The sequence below is a fragment of the Equus caballus genome, chromosome 22 (genome assembly GCF_041296265.1).
Source record: "Equus caballus isolate H_3958 breed thoroughbred chromosome 22, TB-T2T, whole genome shotgun sequence".
Lineage (NCBI taxonomy): Eukaryota > Metazoa > Chordata > Mammalia > Perissodactyla > Equidae > Equus > Equus caballus.
The window spans coordinates 4,761,593-4,784,516 of record NC_091705.1 but is presented as its reverse complement, the minus strand read 5'-3'; the positions used below and the strand labels follow the sequence as shown (position 1 = coordinate 4,784,516).

General features: G+C 41.2%; 1 protein-coding gene across 3 annotated transcripts in view; it reads left to right on the top strand.

Annotated features, from left to right (window-relative positions):
- KIZ (kizuna centrosomal protein) overlaps positions 1-22,924 on the top strand; it is a 127,928-nt gene that overhangs the window by 72,284 nt on the left and 32,720 nt on the right. For all 3 annotated transcript variants that reach the window (XM_005604442.4, XM_070247289.1, XM_070247290.1), the window contains 2 exons: positions 8,004-8,108; positions 17,054-17,201. In XM_005604442.4, the coding sequence (XP_005604499.3) occupies positions 8,004-8,108; positions 17,054-17,201 (253 nt within the window). The remainder of the gene's footprint in view (positions 1-8,003; positions 8,109-17,053; positions 17,202-22,924) is intronic.

The window sequence follows — 22,924 nt, the reverse complement described above, 5'->3', positions numbered from 1 at the left end:
GGTGACACGTCTCTGCTGATTTAAAAGAAACCCAGGGAGCAAGAGTAAATGTCTCCAGTGTTCACCTTCCCCGCAAAGAGAATTTTTATCAATCTGGGTGTTAAGTTTGGGATCCATAGAGTTATCAAGGAGAAAATTGAGAACACTTATCCATTTCAAGGACTCTGCAGCCATCACAAATGACTCTCGGCTACTCAAATCTCATTATGGGTTCAGGCTGGTTATCTCTGTTTAAGGGTGGAGGGAAACACCTATTATAAAGTCTCTCAGGCCTCCCCGCACCTCATTAAGGAACTTAAAAAATAAAAAAAAAAAGGAAAAGTGGCATGGGAAAGTCGTCCTGAGAATTAAAATGGAGCAGAATGATGAGGTCTGTTTTGAGGCCACAGAGAGGGAAAAGGCAAGGGTTTTGCTTGTGCAGCCTCTGCCACAATAAAGAGGACCGCAACACGGACGGACTGTACCCTACAAAATGTCGCCCATAATTCAAGCTGTCAGCCTAATCCCGCTGTTTGCAGGTAGAGAGAAGGAGCCCTTGTTTCCTGGGTGAAGAGAGAGCCTTGTTTGCTGACCTCTGGTCCGCAGCCTGCCGCAGACCGCCCAGCTCTGTTGGCCTTTGTGTCGCTGCCCCCTCCTTCCCTCCTTTTTGGCATTGTGCTCCCTTCGAGTGGCCCCCTGGAAGGGACCACCCAGGGGGCTGCACAATAGGGACTGAGGTAGCCACCAAAACATAGGTTTTTGTAAGACAGCCCGTTAAAAGAAAAATACTGTTTAACTATGTATGTGTTTGTCCTTTCTACAACTGTTTTGTGTGGCAAACAAAACCCCATATACAGACCTCACTGTGCCCGCACATACAGCTGTTCCAGCCATCGGGTGTCAGGCTTGAGATAGTCGCTTCCAGTTTATTTTCCCAGGGCACTAATTCTTGATGCAGTTTATATTTACATGTTTGGATTTATGGTCAGGAAACTTGATATCAAAGTAAACAAAGTGCGCTCGCTTTATGAAACTAGTTTATCAATAGCCCTCAGAGTTGGTGGTGTTGCTCTTGGGTGAAATTTGTCTGTAACGCCACTTAACAAAAGCTAGCAGCCGGAATTCAGTTCTCAATAGCCATTTACACCTCTGTAAAAGGATTAGCTCTCGCCGATTGTTATACTGTTTAAATCTTAATTTGCATCTTTATGGAGGTAGGGCTTCCACAGACCTCTCGGGTTCCCTGTTGTATTTGTGTACCTGTCTGTGGGAGGTCACTGGAGGTTTTCTCTTATTGGTGAAGGTGCTAAATTGCTTCAGGATGACCAGTAATCTACACAAATTGAATTAGCTGTCAGGGTTTGACTGACAGCAGCCGCTTTGGTTCGTTAGTTATATTTTGTAGCAGTTGTGGTCCTTGAGAGTTGGGTACATGAATGCATTGTTACTTCTGTTTAAACTTAAGAATTCTCATGGGTCTTAGGAGGATTTTTAAATGTTGTTAATTGTAACCAACAAATTTCCCTGGGAAGTAAATGTGAAAAAACAGAACCAGAACATGATAAATGTGATGGTTTTAAAAGTAATCTTTTCTATCCAGACCATGTGTTCTAAGTTTAAAGATCAAAACCTTCTTATGTTTCTGTTGGAGGGTGGGGTCAAACCCATGAGAAGGAAGAAGTTGAGTTTCTGGGCCAGTGTTCAGCAGGCAGTGGAATTGGAAGCAGAGGCTGGTCACATTGCCCGGTGCCCACCTTTCTGTGTAGGGGCTGTTCCTAAACTCCATGCTCAGAACTTATGGACCACCTCCACGGAGGATGCCTTTTTGTTGTAGCTCATTTAGAAACACAATTTCTTTCCCTAAAACTTTTTTCTGGATGTGACTAACTATGGTGCTTTGTTATTCTTCAGTCTCATTACAAATACAGTAAGCGTATTTTATAAAACTTTTTAGGGCCCGGCCCTACGGCCAACTGGTTAAGTTCACACGCTTGGCTTCAGTGGCCCAGGGTTCTGCTGGTTCAAATCCTGGGCGCAGACATGGCACCACTCATCAGGCCATGCTGAGGCGGTGTCCTGCATGCCACAACTAGAAGGACCCACAACTAAAAATACACAACTATGTACCAGGGGACTTTGGGAGAAAAAGGAAAAATAAAAAATCTTTTAAAAAAACTTTTTAAAAGTGACACTACATTATGTAAATTATGATTAGTTATGGTCAGTGATTACCATGCCATTTTGAGAGTGTTATTCCCTGGGGAAAATAAAACCTGGAAGTCAGGCCTACAGTACTGCACCAGAAACACGTCAACTCTAAGATAACAGCTGCAGCACTGTGTGGACGTTACCTAGTGGGGTTAAGGAAAAGTTTATTTTCTACAGCCCTCCTACAGGGTTATTTTTGCCAAAAAGTAATTCTCAGTTTGCAATGCTGAGAGAAAAAGCATAGTACCTTTTCTCTCTTCCTCGCTTTTTAAAAGAAAATTATACCTTCATTTGAGTGTTCTCTTTAGCCTGGAGTGGAGTTGTTTTCTTTCAAGTTATCTCCTAAATTCTGTGTGACTGAAAGATGAAAATGAAGCTAGAAAGCAATTACTTTAAATTTGGCCCCCCAAAATTTATTTATTGTATGCCTGCACTGTTGCGTAAAATAAAATGTGCCTCTTTAAAATGCCTTTTGTGTTTCTAGTGATTATGTTACCGAAACCAAAGTGGGCTCCCTCCTGGCGAATTAAATAAGACTCTTCACCACAAGTAGTTGTCTCACAAAATAAAGTATATTTTGCAGCAAATAGGAGCCCATGAGGAATCATTTCCAGAGTCATGGCATCCCGACCAAAGGGAAGCAGGGACATTTATTTCAGATGGGAATGAATATTCAAAAGGGAGAGGAGGGTATTCGCTTGTGCAGGCTCAGTTAGAAAACATGCTAACATATGCACTACAGGTTACGGTAATGAGGCGTAAGCTCCTCCTGGAGAGATCTTAGCATTAAAAATAAGGCAAAGGTCATAGGCGTAAAGTAGCTTTTGTGATGAGGCTTGGTCTGATTCAGGGTGGTTGGTGATTGCATCTCCTTCACATAACCAAAGGAAAACAACAATTTGGAACAACAGTTAAATGCTTCCAAACCCACGCTTGAGTTCCTTGGGGCAACTAGTGGGTAACAATTACTTGTCATCCATCAGATTTGTCCACTTGCTGGATTTGGCAGAGACAAACTGATGGTAACGCCCAGCATGTTGGTGCCAGGCCCCTCCGCAGATTCCCCAGGAAAGACTGGACGTGGGCTTGTCAGACTGATGCCCCTCCAGCTGGAATTATTTTGGTAGGAATGCAAATAGAAGACATGAAAGAAATTGACGCCTTGAATTCTAAAATAGTATTTTTATAACACAGTCTTTCATCTTTAGCTGCATAGTGTTTGAATTCCTTAATAGAGTTGTTTTCAGCAAAGGACTGATGGATATTTTGTAAACTAAAGTAAGGTATCACGTGGGGAAATAACTATTAGAAATCCTCAGCGCAGACCAATTCGTGTTTTAGCCAGGGAAGGTTCTGAGTTAATCTAGAGTAGTCCATAAGCTCAGTCAATACTTGTGGCCATCTTATTGATCACTCATTGCCTAGCCGTGGAAGCCCTGGACTCATATAACAACAACCGTATAAAAACATACTGTAAAAATAGGTGTCATGAATTTCTCTAATCTAGGTTTAAAATCTTGGCCTGTCATTCATCACATAGTGTTGTTAAGTGTGTCTTCAGTATTGTGCTGAGTGTGACATGAAACTTAAAGTAAGATAAAAATTCAAAAGTCCAGTTGCTGTACTCAACAAGCTTTTGGTCTTGTTGAAAAGACTAGACAGACATGACATAACTAGAGAACGGTACACTGTAGGAGGTTGTCTGTCTTGTGCTAAAGGAATTCAGGGGTAAGAAATATCCTTATGAATGAGGTAGTCAGAGAAGCCCCTAGATAAGTATGAGATGAGCTAGTCTAAGCAAGCCTGATATTTGGGCTGATCAGATTGGAAGAGAACAAAGGTTATCTGGCATCTGTCCTGACTGGACAGTCAGGTATAATTGAGCACAGGCATACCATGGGGGTGGGGGGGGGGGGGATGCAGATACAGGCAACCAAGAGTGCGTTGGCTGTAGAGAATTTATAAACAGTAATAAAACCGCTGAACCTATTTTCTCTTGTCAGCATTCCTGAGAATGGCACAGAGAAAATAGCCCTCCCTGGAGGGGGGCTGCTCAACACCCTGCCCGCCCCCCACCTTGGCACCGCAGCCTTAGTGAGTGTCTGCTGACTTCCACTCCTGCACTGGTGTTCCAGAGGAGGTACAAAAACATCAAGCCTCTTGGTACCACCTGGTTCAGGAAGCGAGACTAAAGGCAGTCTGAGCCGGAGACCTCAAGCCTGCAGGCCAGCTCTGTTTGTCCAGCGTAGCATCAACCTTATTTTGAAATAGTGGCCACATTTTTAAATTTGGGAGATGTCATACAAAATAAAACTAGCAATTGTGAATTTCTAGCTTCTCTTGAAAACCAGGAAGACCTGCATCACTGAGATACATTCCATTGGGAGCTGAGAGTGACTGGCCCTTTGAGTGAGGTACATGCCCCAGTTTTTCGCAACCCTACCCCACCAGCTGTCGGCGCTTGACTTCCTCCCGGCTGAGTTGTGAATGACTGTTCTCCCCCTCTGCCACCCGTACCACTGCTGTCACACTTACACGCTCTTCCCCTGCCATCTAGAGCACAAGTTCAGTGTTCTGGCTGGGCTTAAGCTTCAAATCTCTGCCCTCACCAACCACATCTGCACATAGCTGCCAGGCTAACCCTCTCAAAAACACTACTTTCAAGAAACCAGCTGTAGCTCAGAAATCCACAAGATTTATTACTGTTTTCTCACCAGAGTTTCATATTGAATTTTATTTCCCATTACTATCCCATCGCCACCAAGAGCAACCCCCACCTGGCCACACTGGTGTCCTTGCTGGTCCTGCACCCCTCTTACCCTGGCATTTCCTGTCACCTTTGCCTGTGCTACCCCTTAGCTTGAAGTGTCATCTCCTCCCCCGTCTACATCCTGCCTGGCTGAAGTTCCTCCTCTGTAGTCAAGCCCCTGTGATGCCAGGGAGCTCTCTGCCTCTCTACTGCCTCACAGCTCCCGATTGTCTTCCCATGATGATGTGCTCTCCTTTGCTGCTCTGAAATTGGCTCACCTCCGGTGGGCCTATCTTCCTCTTCTTAAGGGCAGGTGTTATTCTGTGAATTAACTGGTGACAAGATAAAGCCTTCCAGGAAGAATTAGGACCCATATTTTGCCTAAGGAAAAAGAAGTATTATAGGTACTATAAGTCATATAGGTCAGGAGTCTGGAAGGCTTTTTGGGTTTTTAAAAATTTATTTTCAAATTATTTTCTTGAGGTCATATTGGCTTATAACATTGTGTAAATTTCAGGTGTACATTATTATGTATCAGTTTCTGTGTAGACTGCATTGTGTTCACCACGAATAGTCTAGTTTTTATCTGTCACCATACATATGTGCCCCTTTACCCCTTTTGCCCTCCCCCGACTCCTTTCTCCTCTGGCAACCACTAGTCTGTTCTCCTTATCTGTGTGTTTGCTTATCCTCCACATATGAGTGAAATCATACGGTGTTTATGTTTCTCTGTCTGGCTCATTTCGCTTAGCATAATACCCTCAAGGTCCGTCCATGTCGCAAATGGCATGATTTTGTCTTTTTTTAAAACTGATTAGTATTCTTTTGTTTATATATACCACATCTTCTTTATCCATCATCCGTTGATGGGCGCTTGGGTTGCTTCCACATCTTGGCTATTGTGAATAATGCTGCAACGAACATAGGGGTGCATAAATCTCTTTGAATTCTTGATTTCATGGTCTTTGGATAAATAGCGAGTAGTGGAATAGCTGAATCATATGGTATTTCTATTTTTAATTTTTTGAGAAATCTCCATACTGTTTTACATAATGGCTGCACCACTTTGCATTTCCACCAACAGTGTATGAGGGTCCTCTTTTCTCCACATCCTCTCCAACATTTGTTGCTTCTTGTCTTGTTAATTATAGCCATTGTGACAAGTGTAAGATGAAATCACCTTGTTTTGATTTGCATTTCCTTAATAATCAGTGATGTTGAACATCTTTTCATGTGCCTGTTGGCCATTCATGAACAAAACAAAAAGACAACCCACCAACTGGGAGAAAATATTTGCAAATCATATGTCCAACAAGGGGTAAATTTCCAAAATATATACAGAACTCATACAACTCAACAACAAAAAAACAATCCAGGGGCTGGCCCAGTGGTGTAGTGGTTAAGTTTGCATGCTCTACTTCAGTGGCCTGGAGTTTGCAGATTCAGATCCTGGGTGCGGACCTACACACTGCTCATCAAGCCATGCTATGGCAGCATCCCACATACAAAATAGAGGAAGATTGGTATGGATGTTAGCTCAGGGCCAATCTTCCTCAAGCAAAAATAGGAAGATTGGCAACAGATGTTAGCTCAGAGCCATTCTTCCTCACCAAAAAAATACAGACAAACAATTCAATCAAAAAATGGAAGGCTTTTGGCAAGGGAGCTCAGGAGTGAAGGACCCAAGAAGGATCTGGTGGCCCAGAGGGACTAAGAATCTCAGCCTTAGAGTTTAGACAAGAGCTCAAGACTTGTCAAGGAAGTGGGGCACCAACAGGGTGGCCCAGAGTCCAGAATAGGGCTTGAATCAGGGGAGGGGGAGCATTTATATTTTTTGCCCAAGATGAAAGCCTGCTTCAGAGTCAGCGTGAGCCTGAGCCTACACTTGCCATTCACCCTCCAATGAGACAGAGCACATCTCTTTCATCTTTGTGATATTAGTCACATGGCCATCAAATAGAGCCAGTAACTTAACCCACTGTTGTACTAATTACAAATTAGTAATACTTTGCTAATTAACATATTGCTTTCTAAGTTACTTCGTTTTCTTTTTGGAGTACATGTTGAATATTCCCAACTACATATGTCATCAGCTTTTATAACGTAGAAGTACTGTTTGTCTTTGGTATCTTGTCCCATAGCTTTTTAGAATCATGCTTTCCCCCACATAGACATTTTTTTAAATTTTTTCTTGCTGGGGAAGATTTGCCCTGAGCTAACATCTGTGCCAGTCTTCCTCTATTTTGTCAGTATGTGGGCTGCCAGCACAGCATGGCCGCCAAGAGAGAGGTATAGGTCAACCCCCAGGAACTGAACCTAGGCCGCTGAAGCAGAGCAAACTGAAGTTAACCACGAGGCCACTGGGGCTGGCCCAAATAGACACTTATTTAAAGGGGCTTATTAACCAGTCTCTTTGGGGGCTAGTTTGATACTGTGACAGACCTAACGTAAAACAGCAGCCAAATCATTAGGTTCGACCAGTCCCCCAGTAGACTGGAAATAGATAATGAAGGCTACATTTCTCTTTCCTTGCCTCCCTATTCTTACTAAAAATAGAGAAAATTTTATTGCAGTGGGATCTGAATGGAGAAATAATATTTTTCTGCATTCAGAACTGGAGAACATAACCAGTACTTCAGCCAGCAGTGTTCAATTTCTTAGCACTGACAATTTAAGTAAATTTCACGTGAGTTGTGGAGAGCTAACTTTGTTGTGATTGACAATATAAAATGAGCCTTTTCTGCTGTTAAGATTATGTAGCACTCCCATCAGTCAGGTGGAATGCGGAGTGCGGTTGCACAGCTGTGGACGTGAACATCATTAAAGTCTTCAAAGGGTTAAAAGTTACTTCCGCTGATGCGTTTAAAACTGCCACATACACGCAAACAAGTTTTTCGAACTGCTCCATCTTACATCTTTGTCGAGAGACAGTCTAGTTGCTGCATTTTTATGTCTAGATTGTATTACAGATGCATTTCAATAAACCGTGAAGAACCACTGTGGCTTCTAGAAGCTGACCAGCTGTGCTTAAATAAACATCTCATGCAGCACCTGTTTTATTTTCTAGGCTCCATAGTCAGAGTGACATTCTGAAAGAAGACCTTGAAGCCTGCGGAACAGCTGCCCTTCACCAGCCTCCGAGACTCTTACCTGGAGGTGGGAGTGTTGAAAAGTAAGTCAGGTATTACTGTGGTGAAATTGCTGCTGTGGTAGGATGGCCATTCTCGTTCCCACATGCTTCCAAATGAAAACAAAACTCCAGTCCACTTGGTCACCACTAGGGTAGACACTTGCAGTTGTCAGTTTAACTTTTTCATGGACTTTACCATTTACTTCTTTGTAACTGTATGTTACAATCATTGTTTAGATAGATCCACTCAGTCCCTACTCATAACAATGTGTTAAGGGCTTACTTGTGGGGAGGGAGCACAGGTAGCGTTTGTCTGGAATATCAGCATACCTTGGTGAATAACCCAGGATATACTCCAGTATAGCCACCACCCTAGAAGATGTCCTTGGCAAGTCCAGACCCCAAATGAGTTCCTCAATTTCCAAGGTCATGCTAGTGATACAGGCCCCCAGTCTGCAAGTATGGTCCCTGGACCAGCAGCATCAACAAGACTTGGGAGCTTGTTAGAAGCACATGTTCTCAGGCCCCACCCAGGACGCACTGAATCAGGAATCTGGGAGTGGGGCCCAGCCATCTGGGTTTTACTGAGCCCTTAAGAGAACTCTGCTCAGGTTTGAGAGTCAGTTCTTCAAGGATATGCCTAAAATGGCCGTAAAGCTGGGATGAGAGAGAGGGTTAATTATTTGCAGCGTAGTTGGCACATATGAACCATAATTCTTGTACATCCTTCCTAAGTCAATCAGAAATCTGTTCCGTACCCTCTCTGCACCCTTTAGGTAGTCTGGGTTTCTTTTCATAGCCTCAGGAGCTTTGTGGCATCTGAGCCTCTTACTGAGTTCATAGAGTTACAGATGTGTGATATGTGTAATGGTCTGTCCAGTACTGGCACTTGGTCAGTGTCTAATTCATGCATAATTGTTGCCAGGGTCCTAACTTTTATTTTACGGACTATTTCCTCTTATTAAAATACATCCCCACTGTTTGCTAGCAGAGAACAAGTTATTTCTTGAGCGTGGTCAGCAGATGAGTGTCTGCAAAAGCCCATCTGAAAGGACCTTGTCTGGCAGAGAGAGTGAGAGGGCCTTGGGTCTGGGTGTCTTATATCCGACGTCATTTTCTTTACCTTCAGTGTGCCACAGAGGCTGTTTTATGTTAATGACTTTCTTCAGAGTAGAATTCAGCATAAATCTATTGTGTATTAGGTCCCATCAAGGCATGAGGAGAAGTCAGGGTAATGGTTTCTAAAAGGACCTTGTCACAAGAAAACTTAGCCAATGTTGTGGTTCCATTTAACAGACCACAAGATGAGGTTCACAAGTCCTTAGTGTGTTTACATTACTGTAGGGGAGGAAGACATTTCCTCTTCCCAAATGTGGGTTCGTCTGGCCGGAGAACGAATTAAATTCACATGAGACAGAATAACAAGAGAAAATTAAACAAAGCTTTATGAGGAACCATGGCCCGGGGCCTTTCTTCCCAAAGGAAGAAAGGGCACCGAAGAAGTGGGGTGCACAGAGTGGTTATATACCCCCAAACAGGGTGTTTCACATATGATTGAAATGTCCCTTTTACAGTAGTCACGAAGCTGCTCTGTCAGCACAGCGCTTGATGGAGGCGGATAGGTCTGCTGTCCCAGTGAGCACCGCGGGGTGGCAGGTGTGTTGCCTCGGCCTGGGGGGTCACAGATGAGCTCAGCAATCGGTTCCCAGCCTAAAGAAAGATGCTTAATCTTTAAGGAGATGTCAACGTTGGGAGGGGGAGGGAAGTCAGTTACAGGAGGTTACCAGACTAGCACAATAAAATGCAGATTTAAGTCCTTGCCTTTGGTATTGATTAAGAGTTTCTAGAGAGAAGGTCATCTCCTTTCTTCTTCCTGGTACAGAGAGGGAGGCACCTTTTACAGATAGAGATTTACCTTACATATGTAAACGTGTCCTAACAAAGGGCGAGTTCCATTCCTCCTTCCCTGTCCCAGTTTATCAAAAGCAATCAGCCTCAAATAATCCTGATGCCAAAGAGACATATCTTGAGCTGGCCAATTCCAGGTCCCTACATTACCTTCTGCATCTGAACTAGTGATCTCCAAACTATGGACAATGCTGGAAATGACCTTCCTGGTCAGTAACTTTTCAACCTAAAGGAGTAAAGGGCAATGCAAGAAAATCCTCTTTCGTGTTTTTATCATATGGAATAAAAAACAGCACTTTTTTTTTTTTTTTGAGGAAGATTAGCCCTGAGCTAACTGCTGCCAATCCTCTTTGATTGCTGAGAAAGACTGGCCCTGAGCTAACATCTGTGCCCATCTTCCTCTACTTTATACGTGGGACGCCTACCACAGCATGGCTCTCAAGGGGTGCCATGTCCAAACCTGCGATCTGAACTGGCAAACCCCGGGCCGCTGAGGCGGAACATGTGCACTTAAGTGCTGCATCACCGGGCCAGCCCCAAAACCAGCAGTCTTAAATACTCCTTTACAAGGCAGTGGAAGAAGCTGTCTGGGGAGAATCTTTCTGCGCTCTCTAGGTCGTTTGGTGATTATGTTATGTGAGGCTCTTTAGCCAGGCCCCTGTTTCTTTCCCACTGCCTTTTATATCTGTTGATATACTATTTGGCATAAAGCACAGTTGTGGTATGTAGCATAGAAGGCATATATGCATTTATAATTCTGTGTGCAAACTGACTTATTAGACTAAATGATTCATTGTGTGACTCTCTTAACCTAGGCTGCCAAACTGTGATTGTGGGTGATAAGATAAAATATCTACGTCTACTAGACTAAGCATTTGTTATAGTTCCTCAACATGCATAATGGAGCGTTGATTTCCATTATGAAAGCTTGCATTTTACGTGACTATTGATATACAGTTTTGTATAAATCAGCCTTCCTTAAGAAATGCTCCTTCTTTATGACCAACACAAATTTTAAAATTAATATCTGGAGGCTTCAAGACTGTTTCTTTACAACAATGATTTTTTTAAGCCAGATAAGGAAGTCAGGAATGGTTACTAATGTCAGCGTTATGTTCTGTTGCTATTAAGATTGCCCTGTGTGTTGTGACTGGGGATGCTGTTTAATGGGCACTAATTGTCACTGGTTCACTCTCTAGCTTTGGTAAAGGTGCCAAGTGTTTATATGACCTTTGAGAGAAAAGCAGTCAGGTCTTTAAATACAGATTCTTTCTAACAAGTTTTAATCATGGCCACAGGCTCCCTGCTGCCGTCCTTGCTCTAGCCGTCCCCTGACCCCTCAACTCCCAAGAGTCATCGCTGGCTATTCCCCTAAGTGAAATATTCCTCTCTGCTTTGTGATCTCCCCTGGACCAAAGCAGTCAACTGGTCAACTTGACAAACTGTTTCAGAAACACACATTTGGAGAGAATGGTCTACTTTTGTTCTTTAGTTGTTAATGACACTGATGTCATAGAATTCTAAGCCAGGCAGAGTGGGAAGGCTCTAGCAGGTTATGAACTCCTTAAAGCCTATTGCTGTGTTTGGTGTGGCAGCAGCCCTGCTTGTGCCCCTGCCCAAACCATGGCAGTTGACATCTGTCTCTTTAGTTTAATCTCATCCACAAAATGGAACACCTGCCCCACAGCGTACGCTAAAAGCTGGTGTGAAGATTTCTCAATTCCTGCTCACAAAGAGAAGCAACTTAAAAGAAAAAAGAACAAAACTATTCCTGTCATCATTATTGATTTTTGTTATATCAGAGATTAAATGTTCAAAGACCTTCATATGAAAGGTTTATTATTATTAGGTGGAGGACCAAGTTGTTATTTTACACAATCATGAATTACTAAAATATGATTCATGTCGTTTGGAGTAATTGATAAAAAAAAAAAAACTTTGTTCATTATTGCCTTCTGGAAAACATAAAAATGATTACGTAGTTTTATCGTACATGAAAACCATATTGAGACTACCCATTATGTTATTTTTTTCCAGGTGCCACTAATTAATTGTCTCTTATTAGTGTTTACTTTCAGAAACAGTTGCCCAATTGTGGTTTCAAACTCATGCTGAAAAATTGTCAGCTTTAATTATTTGGATTACAATATGTAAAATCCTCTTTATTTTAGTCTGCCTATTATGTTCAGAATAAAATTCAGGGTACTTATTACTTTGTCTGCATTTAAAACTTTAGTCAAACTACCAATCTGTTATAAATCAGTTGTAGTTAGGAAATGCTGGTACATTTGTTTAAATGCAGTTTTCTGATTGGAAGCCATTCCAAGTATATAAAATTAAGCATAGACTGTTTAAAGTCTATTCTTTTATTAATTTTTAATTGAAAGAGTATATAATTTAGCTGACGTCAAACTTTGTTTTTTCTGTGTGACATTGATTTTATAAATTTTCCAATGTAAAGTGGACAAAAGAGGAGAAAAAATTCCTTTAAATCCTTTGTACTACTTTGTAAATTTTCTGACTTCGTGTGTTTATGTAGAACCATGGGCAAGACTTCATGCAAGGGCAGCCATGGCTTTTGTACTTCTTGCCCAATCTGTCCTGAAATAAATCTGCCAGAAAGCCTGGTTTTGTGCTTTACGTGTTGGCTTAGCTGTCCAGAAGTCACAAATTCTAGATGCTGTGTCTCCTTCCATAGCTCATTTGCTATTTGACCCCATGCAAGTCAGTGAATGGGTTTCATCCTTTTGTGAAGTGCGTATAATAGTTATAGGAAACCTTAGCTAGTTCTTTAATAATGCCAGGGCCCAAAGGACGGTTATACTTGGTGGGGATATTAGTAACCAGACTTGCCTTGGCTTTGCCTCTGCAGAAAGTCACTATGTATATCGGTCACCAGAGAGACTGGTTGCTGATAATTCAGTCTATGCCACTGCTTTAACTAATGTTAATTTATCCTACTTCAACTTGTTTCCAAGTTTAATTCAGCCTAAGTAAACATCCTTTCAGGCTGCAAACACAATTGATTTACTCATTATGAGAAATATAAAGGCTGAATGGACTAGAATTTGCTGGTAGCCTGTGAGTGCATTTTCCCAGTAGGGAAATCTATTGTGAAACCAAATGTACATGCAAAGGTTGCTTCATTTACATAGGATCAGAAAAAAGGAATTAGGTGGCATTATGATGTTGGTGAGGTCTGGACAGAACCAAGAAATGCAAGTTGCTGAAGGGGCTTTCTACCAGGCCAGCCAGAAACCTAGAATCATTCTGGGAAGGTTTTAGGTAAGTTCAAGGATCCTGATGACCCATCCCACTTTATTCAAGTCTTGGGAAAAACTAGAGTTAGGTCAGGCAAAGGTTATGACAATTAAGGTTTATTAAAGAAGGTTCTGAATTGTACCTAGACTTAGTTTTTTTCCAAATATTTTATTATGAAAATTTACAAACATACAGAAAAGTAAAAGGAACTGTACAGTGAACATCCAACCCACCACCCAGATTCTACCATTGACATTTTATTGCACTCCCATGTGTCTCTCTTTCCATACTTCTATCCATCCATCAGTCACAATCTATTATTTTTGTGCCTTTTCAATTAAGTTGCAGACATTAGTATACTGTTCTTTAACTTTTTACTTTGAAATTTTTAAAACATTCACAAAGGCAGGTATAACAGCATAATGAAGTACCATGTACCCATCACCCAGATCCACCAATTGTCAACATTTGCTAGTCTTGTTTTATCTTTCCCTCATCCACACTTTTTTCTTTGAGTATTTTAAAACAGACAACATATTTTACTTATAAACACTCACAAATACTTATATCTCTAACATATGAGGATTTAATACATTACCATTTAACAAGATTCTTTTTTTTTTTTTTTTTGTGAGGAAGATTAGCCCTGAGCTGACTGCTGCCAATCCTCTTCTTTTTGCTGAGGAAGGCTGGCCCTGAACTAACATCCATGCCCATCTTCCTCTACTTTGTATGTGCGACGCCTACCACAGCATGGTGTGCCAAGCGGTGCCATGTCCACACCCGGGATCCAAACCGGTGAATCCCAGGCTGCCAGAAGTGGAATGTGCACACTTAACCTGTGTGCCACCGAGCCGGCCCCTAACAAGATTCTTTACTTTATCTAATACCTATTCCCTGTCAGTTTGCCTTGATTATCTCAAAGAAGTCTTTTTACATTTGCTTTGTTTGAATCAGGATCAAAATGCTATTACCTGTAAACTGGTGGTTCAATCCAGATACACGACTATATTCCAGCCCAGTTATTTTGGCAAGACAACATCATAGTTGATGCTTGCACTTCTTATTACATCTCCTCAGGCAGCACGTGGTGTCTGGTTGTCCTGTTGTTAGCGGTGCTGAGACTGATCCCTGGGTTTGAGCAGCGATAGACTAATGCTTCAGTATGGAGTTTACTGTTAGGCAGTTTTCACCAAATTATGATCATTTCCTAGATGCATTCATTAATTTGAACTTACGAAATGCTGCCTTTTCTAATTCATTAATTTCTTCTTCATTTATTGGTTGGAAGAATTTTTCCCATCATCTACTTGTTAATTGTGAAATGTGTTTTTTGACCACAAAGGCAGGATAAATTCTTGATTCTATCCCTTTACTTACCAATTTTCAAAATAACAGATTGTTGCCCTAGCAACCTCCAAAGGTTGGTTGGTTTGTTTATATTTTTAATTGTGGTAAAACACACATAACATAAAATTTACAATCTTAACTATGTTCTTTTTTTTTTGTGAGGAAGATTGGCAACAGATTTCCTCTTTTTGCTTGAGGAAGATTGTCCCGGAGCTAACATCTGTGCCAATCTTCCTCTATTTTATATGTGGGACGCTGCCACATCGTGGTTGACCAGTGGTGTCTAGGTCCATGCCCAGGATCCAAACCCGCGAACCCCGGGCTGCAAAAGCAGAGCACACGAACTTAACCACTACACCACCAGGGCAGCTCCCATCTTAACCATTTTTAAGTGTACAGTTCAGTCGTGTTAAGTACATTCATATTATTCTGCAACAGATCCACAGAACTTTTTCATCTTACAAAACGGAAACTCTATATCCGTTAAACAGCTCTCCATTTCTCCTTCCCCAAGTTCCTAGCGGTTACCTTTCTGCTTTCTGTTTCTATGAATTTGACAACTCTAGGTACCTTATGTACGTGTAATCATACAGTATTTGTTTTTTTGAGACTAGCTTATTTTACTTAGCGTAACATCCTTAAGATTCATCCATGTTGTAGCATGTGACAAGATTTCTTTCCTTTTTAAGGCTGAATCTAAAGATTTTTTATTATTTTTAAAACTTTTTTTTATTATTTGCTTTTTAAATGAACTCATGGATTTTTATAGGTTTGCTGTATTTCAGTCCATTGCAGTCATTATTTTTTTTGGTGCTCAAATTTTCCCATCTTTGGCCAGTAGGAGCCCCTTCAGTATGGTCTCTGAGGCCTTTTAACATGGTTCATTAGTCTTTCATAGCTTCCATACTTTCTAGTATGACGAGGTGTTCCAGGCTCGTCTTCTACATTTCCTGCCCCAGAACTGAAACAGGGCATTTCCTTAAGGGGCCCTGCTTCCTTTTAGTATCTAAATACCGTAGTCTAGACAGCAATATAGCCTTCCTTTTTAACTCTTTCCTAATAGTATCTTAATTTTTAAAAAATTTCATAGTAAGTATATAGCAAGGATCAACTGTTGCTGAGATGGAAATGTGATGTATTTCTCTTATCTACATTTAAGAGGAGCCTGACTATCTGTGCAGTGATGTGAAACCATGGCCTTGTGAGCCTTAAAAAAAATCCCGATGGTGGAGATAAGGGGTTAATCTCCATAATATATGAGGAACTCGCACAACTGAACAACAAAAACAAGAAAACAACCTGATCAAAAACTGGGCAGAGGACATGAACAGACATTTTTCCAAAGAAGATATACAGATGGCCAATAAACACATGAAAAGATGCTCATCATCACTAATCATCAGGGAAATGCAAATCAAAACTACACTAAGATACTACCTTACACCTGTTAGAATGGCTATAATCACTAAGACTAAAAATAACAAATGTTGGAGAGGGTGTGGAGAGAAGGGAACCCTCATACACTGCTGGTGGGAATGCAAACTGGTGCAGCCACTATGGAAAACAGTATGGAGATTCCTCAGAAAACTAAAAATAGAAATACCATATGACCCAGCTATCACACTACTGGGTGTCTACCCAAACAACTTGAAATCAACAATCCAAAGTGACATATGCACCCCTATGTTCATCATAGCACTATTCACAATAGCCAAGACATGCAAACAATCCAAGTACCCATCGACTCTAATGACTGGATAAAGAAGATGTGCCATATGTGTGTACACACACACACACACACAGATACACACAATGGAATACTACGCAGCCAGAAAAAAAGACAAATTCATCCCATTTGCAACAACATGGAAAGACCTGGAGGGAATTCTGCTTAGCGAAATAAACCAAACTGAGAAAGACAAACATCAGCTGATTCACTCATATGTAGAATATAAATAAGCACATGGACAAAGAAAACAGTTCAATGGTTACCAGGGGAAGGAGGATGAGGGGCGGGCACAGGGAGTGAAGGGGAACCCCTATGTGGTGATGGACAAGAGATAATGTACAACTGAAATTTCACAATGATGTAAACTATCACGAACTCAAATAAAAAAATTTTTTTTAAAAAGTCCCGATGATGGGGTCACACCTCAGACCAATTTTACTAGAATCTATAGGGGTGGCATTAGGCACCTGGATTTTGCAAAACTCCCTAGGTGGTTCCAGTATGCAGCCAAAGTTGAGAATGCTCAGCTAGCAATGAAATCATAACCAAAATAAAATTAAAATTAAAAAAGAAATACCTAGACTCTGGAAATTCCCTCAGTCCAGAATATATTAGGTTTCAGACTTTTCTAGATAAACTGTCTTTACTAACTTGATTATGGGGCCTTTAAAAATGTGGGAATCTCATAAGTAACCTAATACTACAAATCTCTAATGTGTCTCCTGTTTCTGTTTTACAGATATGAACGAGCACCAGCCTCAGGCTTATTGAGGGCACAGTTGGGTCAGCATGTTGCCACCTCAAAAGAACATGATAATTCTATCATAGAAGAGGTAGCTAAGCTGTCTAAAGTTTTTTCAGTCAAAAACATGGACCAGAGGACAGGGGTTAGTAATTTTTATTTTTTTTAAATAAGTTTCAAGATGTACAAATTATTCATTTGAGGAAATAGTCGCATGCTCAACAATGGTTAACATATTTGAAAAAAGGTTAAATAATAGTGAGGTTTTGTGGTTTATTTGTTTTAACTTTCTGATCTCAAGCCTTTTGCATAGTGTTTTATGTAGGAATCTCAACTCCGTACATAAAGTTAACTCAAATTTTGGAGGTCACCTAATTAAGCACATCCACCACAACATTTTCCAAGGAACTTAGAAGCATCTTGCAGCATTCTGGTTTTCCTTCTCTGTTCCATGCTGACCCAGGAAGCAGAGCCATCCCCTGTGGCTGGAGTCTGGGCTCCAGGGGATGGTAGGTGAGAAAGTCCGACTGGTCATGCCCTGTTGCGCAGGGTCCAGCCCAGGCTGGGGCGTTGGTGTGTAGTTGAATAGACTGTGAAAGCCACTAGAGCCTTTTGAGCTGGGCTGCAATAAGATTTCTGCAGCGCCTTGGGGCATTTAATCTGCTTGGATTAGGACTGAGATGGAGAGGAGGAAGCCCTGCTGTGGTCAGACAGACAGGGAGGGGCCTGACTCAGGAGCTGGCGCAGAGGGGAGTATGAACGAAGAGTATGCTGAAGAGAAATGGAACTGATGGCGCAGATTCCCGAGGAAAGCACGAGGGGAGGACCCCGGAGCCCAGATTTAGAGCCTTCCCGTTATAGTCTTTGTCATTCCCTAGAAAAGCCATGTATTCAGAGATGGCCTTTCTTTTCCTTAATTTGAACGTGTCTTGTTTCAAGTATGTTTTCTCATCTGTATATGTAATACAGGGTTTTCTGGCTTTGATCCTTTTTAAGTTTTTATTTTTATCATGCACAAAGTTCAGGGATTTTACACGTGCCCCTCCTGGAGGCATGGCTTGCACCCCTGTATCAAAGTCACACACCCGTGTTGCTGTGCAGTCCACAGCCCCTGCCATCACCCCTCAAGCCTTTCAGAGTACCTTCAGTCCTCCTCAAGCCCCTCCTTTCCTTGCGCATTTAATTGAAAGAGAGTAGGAATCGTCTTTTTAAGCATTTCAAACGTACGTACATGGAGTGATAAAATGAACCCAGCAACTCCCTGCCCACCAGCCGAGACTCACATGTGCCGTCACCAGTGCACCTGTTTGTTTCAGGCCTTCTCCCCCTCATCTTCCTTCTCCCCATCTTCCTATCCCCGACTTGGCTTCTCTCTCCCCGATTCACCCACCTTCCCTGCCTCCTTCTGCTCTTTCCTCTTCTTCTTCCCCCCTCCTTTTCTCCTTCTCCTCTCTAAACTCCTTCCTCCCCACTTTCCTTCTCCTGAAGTAAATTATTATGGGGATAAGGCCCTGTGCGCCTCTCACCGAGCCCATGCGCCTTTTCAGAGAGAACCTTGTGCTGTTCTTCCTGCACACGTTTTCATTTTACTGCACTTTGTGTGACTCAGCAAATAACCTGTAGTTTTGTCTTTGTTTGAGGTATGATCCCATTTGTGTGAATGTTGTTTAAGAAAGAACTGTGTCCTTGAGGAACAACAGAACCTGTGTTTTTTAGATCCATTCCATATCTGTTGATAAGCGTAGATCTTAAGAAGGATTTGTTTTCTGGTTTTGTTGTCCGTTTTATTTAGCACCATTTTGTAACAACATTGTTTTCCATTCTTGTGTGTGTGTGTTTGCGAGGAAGACTGAACATCTGTTGCCAATCTTCCTCTTTTTGCTTAAGGAAGATCATCACTGAGCTGACGTTGCCAATCTTCCTCTACTTTATGTGGGATGCTGCCACAGCGTGGCTTGACAAGCAGTGCTAGGTCCATGCCTAGGATCCGAACCTGTGAACCCCAGGCAGCCGAAGTGGAGCGCCCAAACTTAACACTGCACCGCTGGGCCTGCTCCCGTTTTCCATTCTTGTTCCTTTAAGTATGTCACATCTCAGCCATGTCAAGGATGAAATAACTAGTGGTCTACTGCCCTTTGCCATCTAGTCATCTTTTTTAAAAAAGGTATTATTTATATTAGAAAATATATTCCAAGTTCCAGATAACCAATCCGCTCATAATTTTTCAAATAATAATTCCATTGTGAATGAGAAGAGAGCTGCCCAATTAATAACTTATGAAGCAAATGATATTCTGCCTCCCCTAGTAGGTTTTTTGTTCCCTTTTAAATCATCATGATCATTTTAGTGACAATCATAAGAATTATCAATAAATTAATGACAAAATCTGTCCTTAAAAGTAGAAGTAAGCAGGCGGTTTCTCAAACGGTTAGGTTGTGACTGAAGAAATTGCACAGCCCTAAAGAACAATGTCACCAAAATGACATGGGCAGGGAAAGCCTTGAGAACTTTAGAACAAAATGCTTTTATGAGTTCTAGGACTGTTTTGGTTTACACATCATCCTTTTACTATTAGCAAAATCAAGTATCTTTGAGTTGTTTCCCTATATTGAAACAATATACACGTTTAGTAAATACCATGGGTTAAATATTTCTCTGTAGATAAAAATCTTAAGAGAGATTGTCAAAATTTAAGGAAGTTCTACTAAAAATTACTTGGCTAAGAGTCTAATGAAGCTCAGAAATATTTACTTTGATTTCTTGGGTAAGTGGCTAATTAAACAGCCACATGTAAATGATGTTTACCTGTGGGTCCCCTTGCCATCAGCTGGAGTCAATCCCGTCTCTTGAGTAAATACATCATTAAAGCCTCCGAAACTCAGATTATGTCCCCTTGAGACCAGATAAGATCCACAGCACCCGCATACCCTATTAGGCAATTACATAATTGAGCTGCATGCTTTTAAATCAGAAAAATTTGTAATTACTTTATGTGGGAAAAAAATGAGTTGGGTGCTTCATTAAAACACAGAGTGCCTTAATACTCCTTTTCTCCTAAGTGGTGTCTGTTTCCACCCAGGAGAACTTCTCCAGGCAAGACAGAGTGGCTTGCTGGTGGCGCTCAGAGAAGTAGGTCAATCCTGTCCCCACCACACAACGCCAGAAAGATATGTGACTAGTCACAGAAATCCCTTCACCTCTCCCTAATGATGGACTGTTGTCTTGATCTTCTCTCTTGAATATTCATTTACTGGCTCCTACGAATACTTTCCCCTTTCTTTTAATTGCTGCATAGATAAAATCCCCTTCTTCTCCTACAGCTTAGACATAACTTATGTGATGATGCTTGCATTTCTATTTAAACATTGAAAAATGGCTTCTGGTGTGCAAGAGGAAGGTTCTTGAAGAAGAGTCAGTTAAGTCTGTGTGTTAGGAGAAATGTCATCTATTGTCTGCATCTGTGGTTTTAATTCTCTTGCTTTTCTGTCTGCATTAATGGCAGTGATTTACATATATAAGGAAATGTGATTTTAATAAATGCTTTCACATTCACTTTCTGTTTGTATTTGTACCACCCATCGCAGAAACCAGATTCTTTTAGGGCTAACGTAATGTTTTCTTTAAAAAACTAGCAGGAAAAAAGAAAATCAAACTTGTAATATTGAGGTCAACAAAAAGGAGAAAATAAAATCACCCATTGACATTGTGCTGTATGGTTTCTAATATTTACTATATTGACAAACATGGGTTGTACTATTTAGGTACATAGCTGCTGCTTTTCCCATTTGTCACAAGTGACTTCCTTTCATGCCATCACATGTTCTTCCACATCATTTCAACGACTGCACAGAGGCCCCTGTGTGGATACTCCACCGTCTCCCTAAGCAGGCTCCTATTGGTCAAATTTAAGTTGTTTTTAATTTTTCCCCTAGTTAAAAAATTTCCAAGAACATCTGAGCAGTTCAGTTTGTGCAAATATCCATGCTATTTCCTTAGGCTGAGTTCCTAGGTGTAGAGTTGTTCGGTCAAAAGGTGTCTACGTGTCTCGGGCTGTTGCTCTGCACTGCCGGATCTCACTCTGGAGGGGTGGTCAGAGTCACCAGGAATGGATGGAAGTGTCATTTCTCTGAGCTCTTTGTGAAACTGGGTGCTATCAACTCTTTTGTTTGTTTGATCACCAAATTAAGAAGTGCAAATGACATCCAGTTTTTTGTTCATTTGGCCTTTACATTACAATTGAGGTCAAACTTCTCCCCTACCTATTTGTTAGCCTTCTCTTATAATTTGCCAGTTCATGTTCTTTGCTCATTTTTATATTACGTTAGTAATATTTTTTCTTATTGACTTATAGGAACTGTTTTTATATAAATTTTTACAATTTGTTGCAATATTTTGAGCAGTTTGATTTTCACCTTTCATTTTTCTTAATGATGTTTTGGACACAAAGTCTTTTCCATTAATATCTTCATCTGTCTATTTAAGCATTTGAATATCACAATTGATAAGTCTCTGGGTATAAATTGAGTCAGCCTAGACGACTCTTGTGGTTCTAGACCTAGCAGGACCCATATATAACTGAACTTTGAGAAAAATTCTGGTAGAATTGAGCTAGTAATTCTAGGTGTCCTGCTCGGTGTAAAGCATAGGACAACTTATCTTTCTAAGCTCTGAAATATGGAGATGTATACCATCAGTCATTCTGCAAACAATGTGTGCCTTGGCATTGAATTTCCAAGCCTTTTCTCCTGACTCCTGGGAAGGCAGAAAAGTGAGGAACTAGTTAGTTGGTGTTCACTTAGGCTTCAGACGACTGAGAAGAGTGAGATGGGCTCCAGTCTCCCTCCTGGGCTCCAAATGTATGCAATCAAAGAGAGCTTTTATTAGCTGAAGGGTAAGTTGAAACCCAAGCTAGTCCCTTCATAAGGCCCATCAGGAGGCCCGTGGTAAAACTGTTGTCTGGTGGCATTTTTCAGATAGAGAGCTCCCTTCTGCAGAGCCCGTTCAGTCCCAGCAGGAGATGTGTAAAGCAGCTTCTTCACTCTTGCCTGGGTTTTTGTTCCTTTGTAGGTGTAGGTTAGTGTTAGCAGTCTCAGGCTGTAGGCTCCTTCAAATTAGGCTCTTCCTTAGAAATATGCCTTTCTAAAAGATCTGCAAACAATACATCTTGAGAATGTATTACAGATGTTTTTCCTGACTCTGCAGAAGTTGTTTTTGACTAGAAACCTCTGACCATTCCTTGTCGGAGGTTGACTTTTGTTTCTGTCCCCACTTTTCATGATTCCCTGCTTGTTAGGGACTTATATTGTGGATTCCTTTACAGATGACCCATTGGGCAGATCTGCTGCTCTCTGTTGGCTCCATGGTCCTGTAAAGTCAAACCAACCATTTTCATGTTGTAATTTGACCATCAAAATCCTTATAGAATAAAAGACTCATCTTTGAGAAATGATCTCTAGAATTATCTTAAAAGATGAGTCCTTTTATAAACATATCGATCAAAAAAGTAAGAGAAATCCTAGAGATATGAGCGTTGAATAATGAAGATAAGTGAGATAAAATATATGAAATAAATGAAAACCTGCAGTATGCCCACCACTTTATTTACCTCACTGTGGTATGAAAAAGAGGGCTCCGTGTACAACTGGCAGTGGTGGTATTCGTATCAAGCAGAGAAGGACTGGTTAGAAAGATGTTTGCCATATTATTGTAGCATTTTATTCTGTGTTCTTTTGAAGCCCACTTGGAACCCAGCTAAAGCAAAAGCTCTTTTATGAAAGGGATGCGCAAAACAGATAAATTGTGTGTCATTATTGAGAGACTAGAAGTAATCTGAGTCATTGACAGTCCACACCAGTTTCCATTGACTGC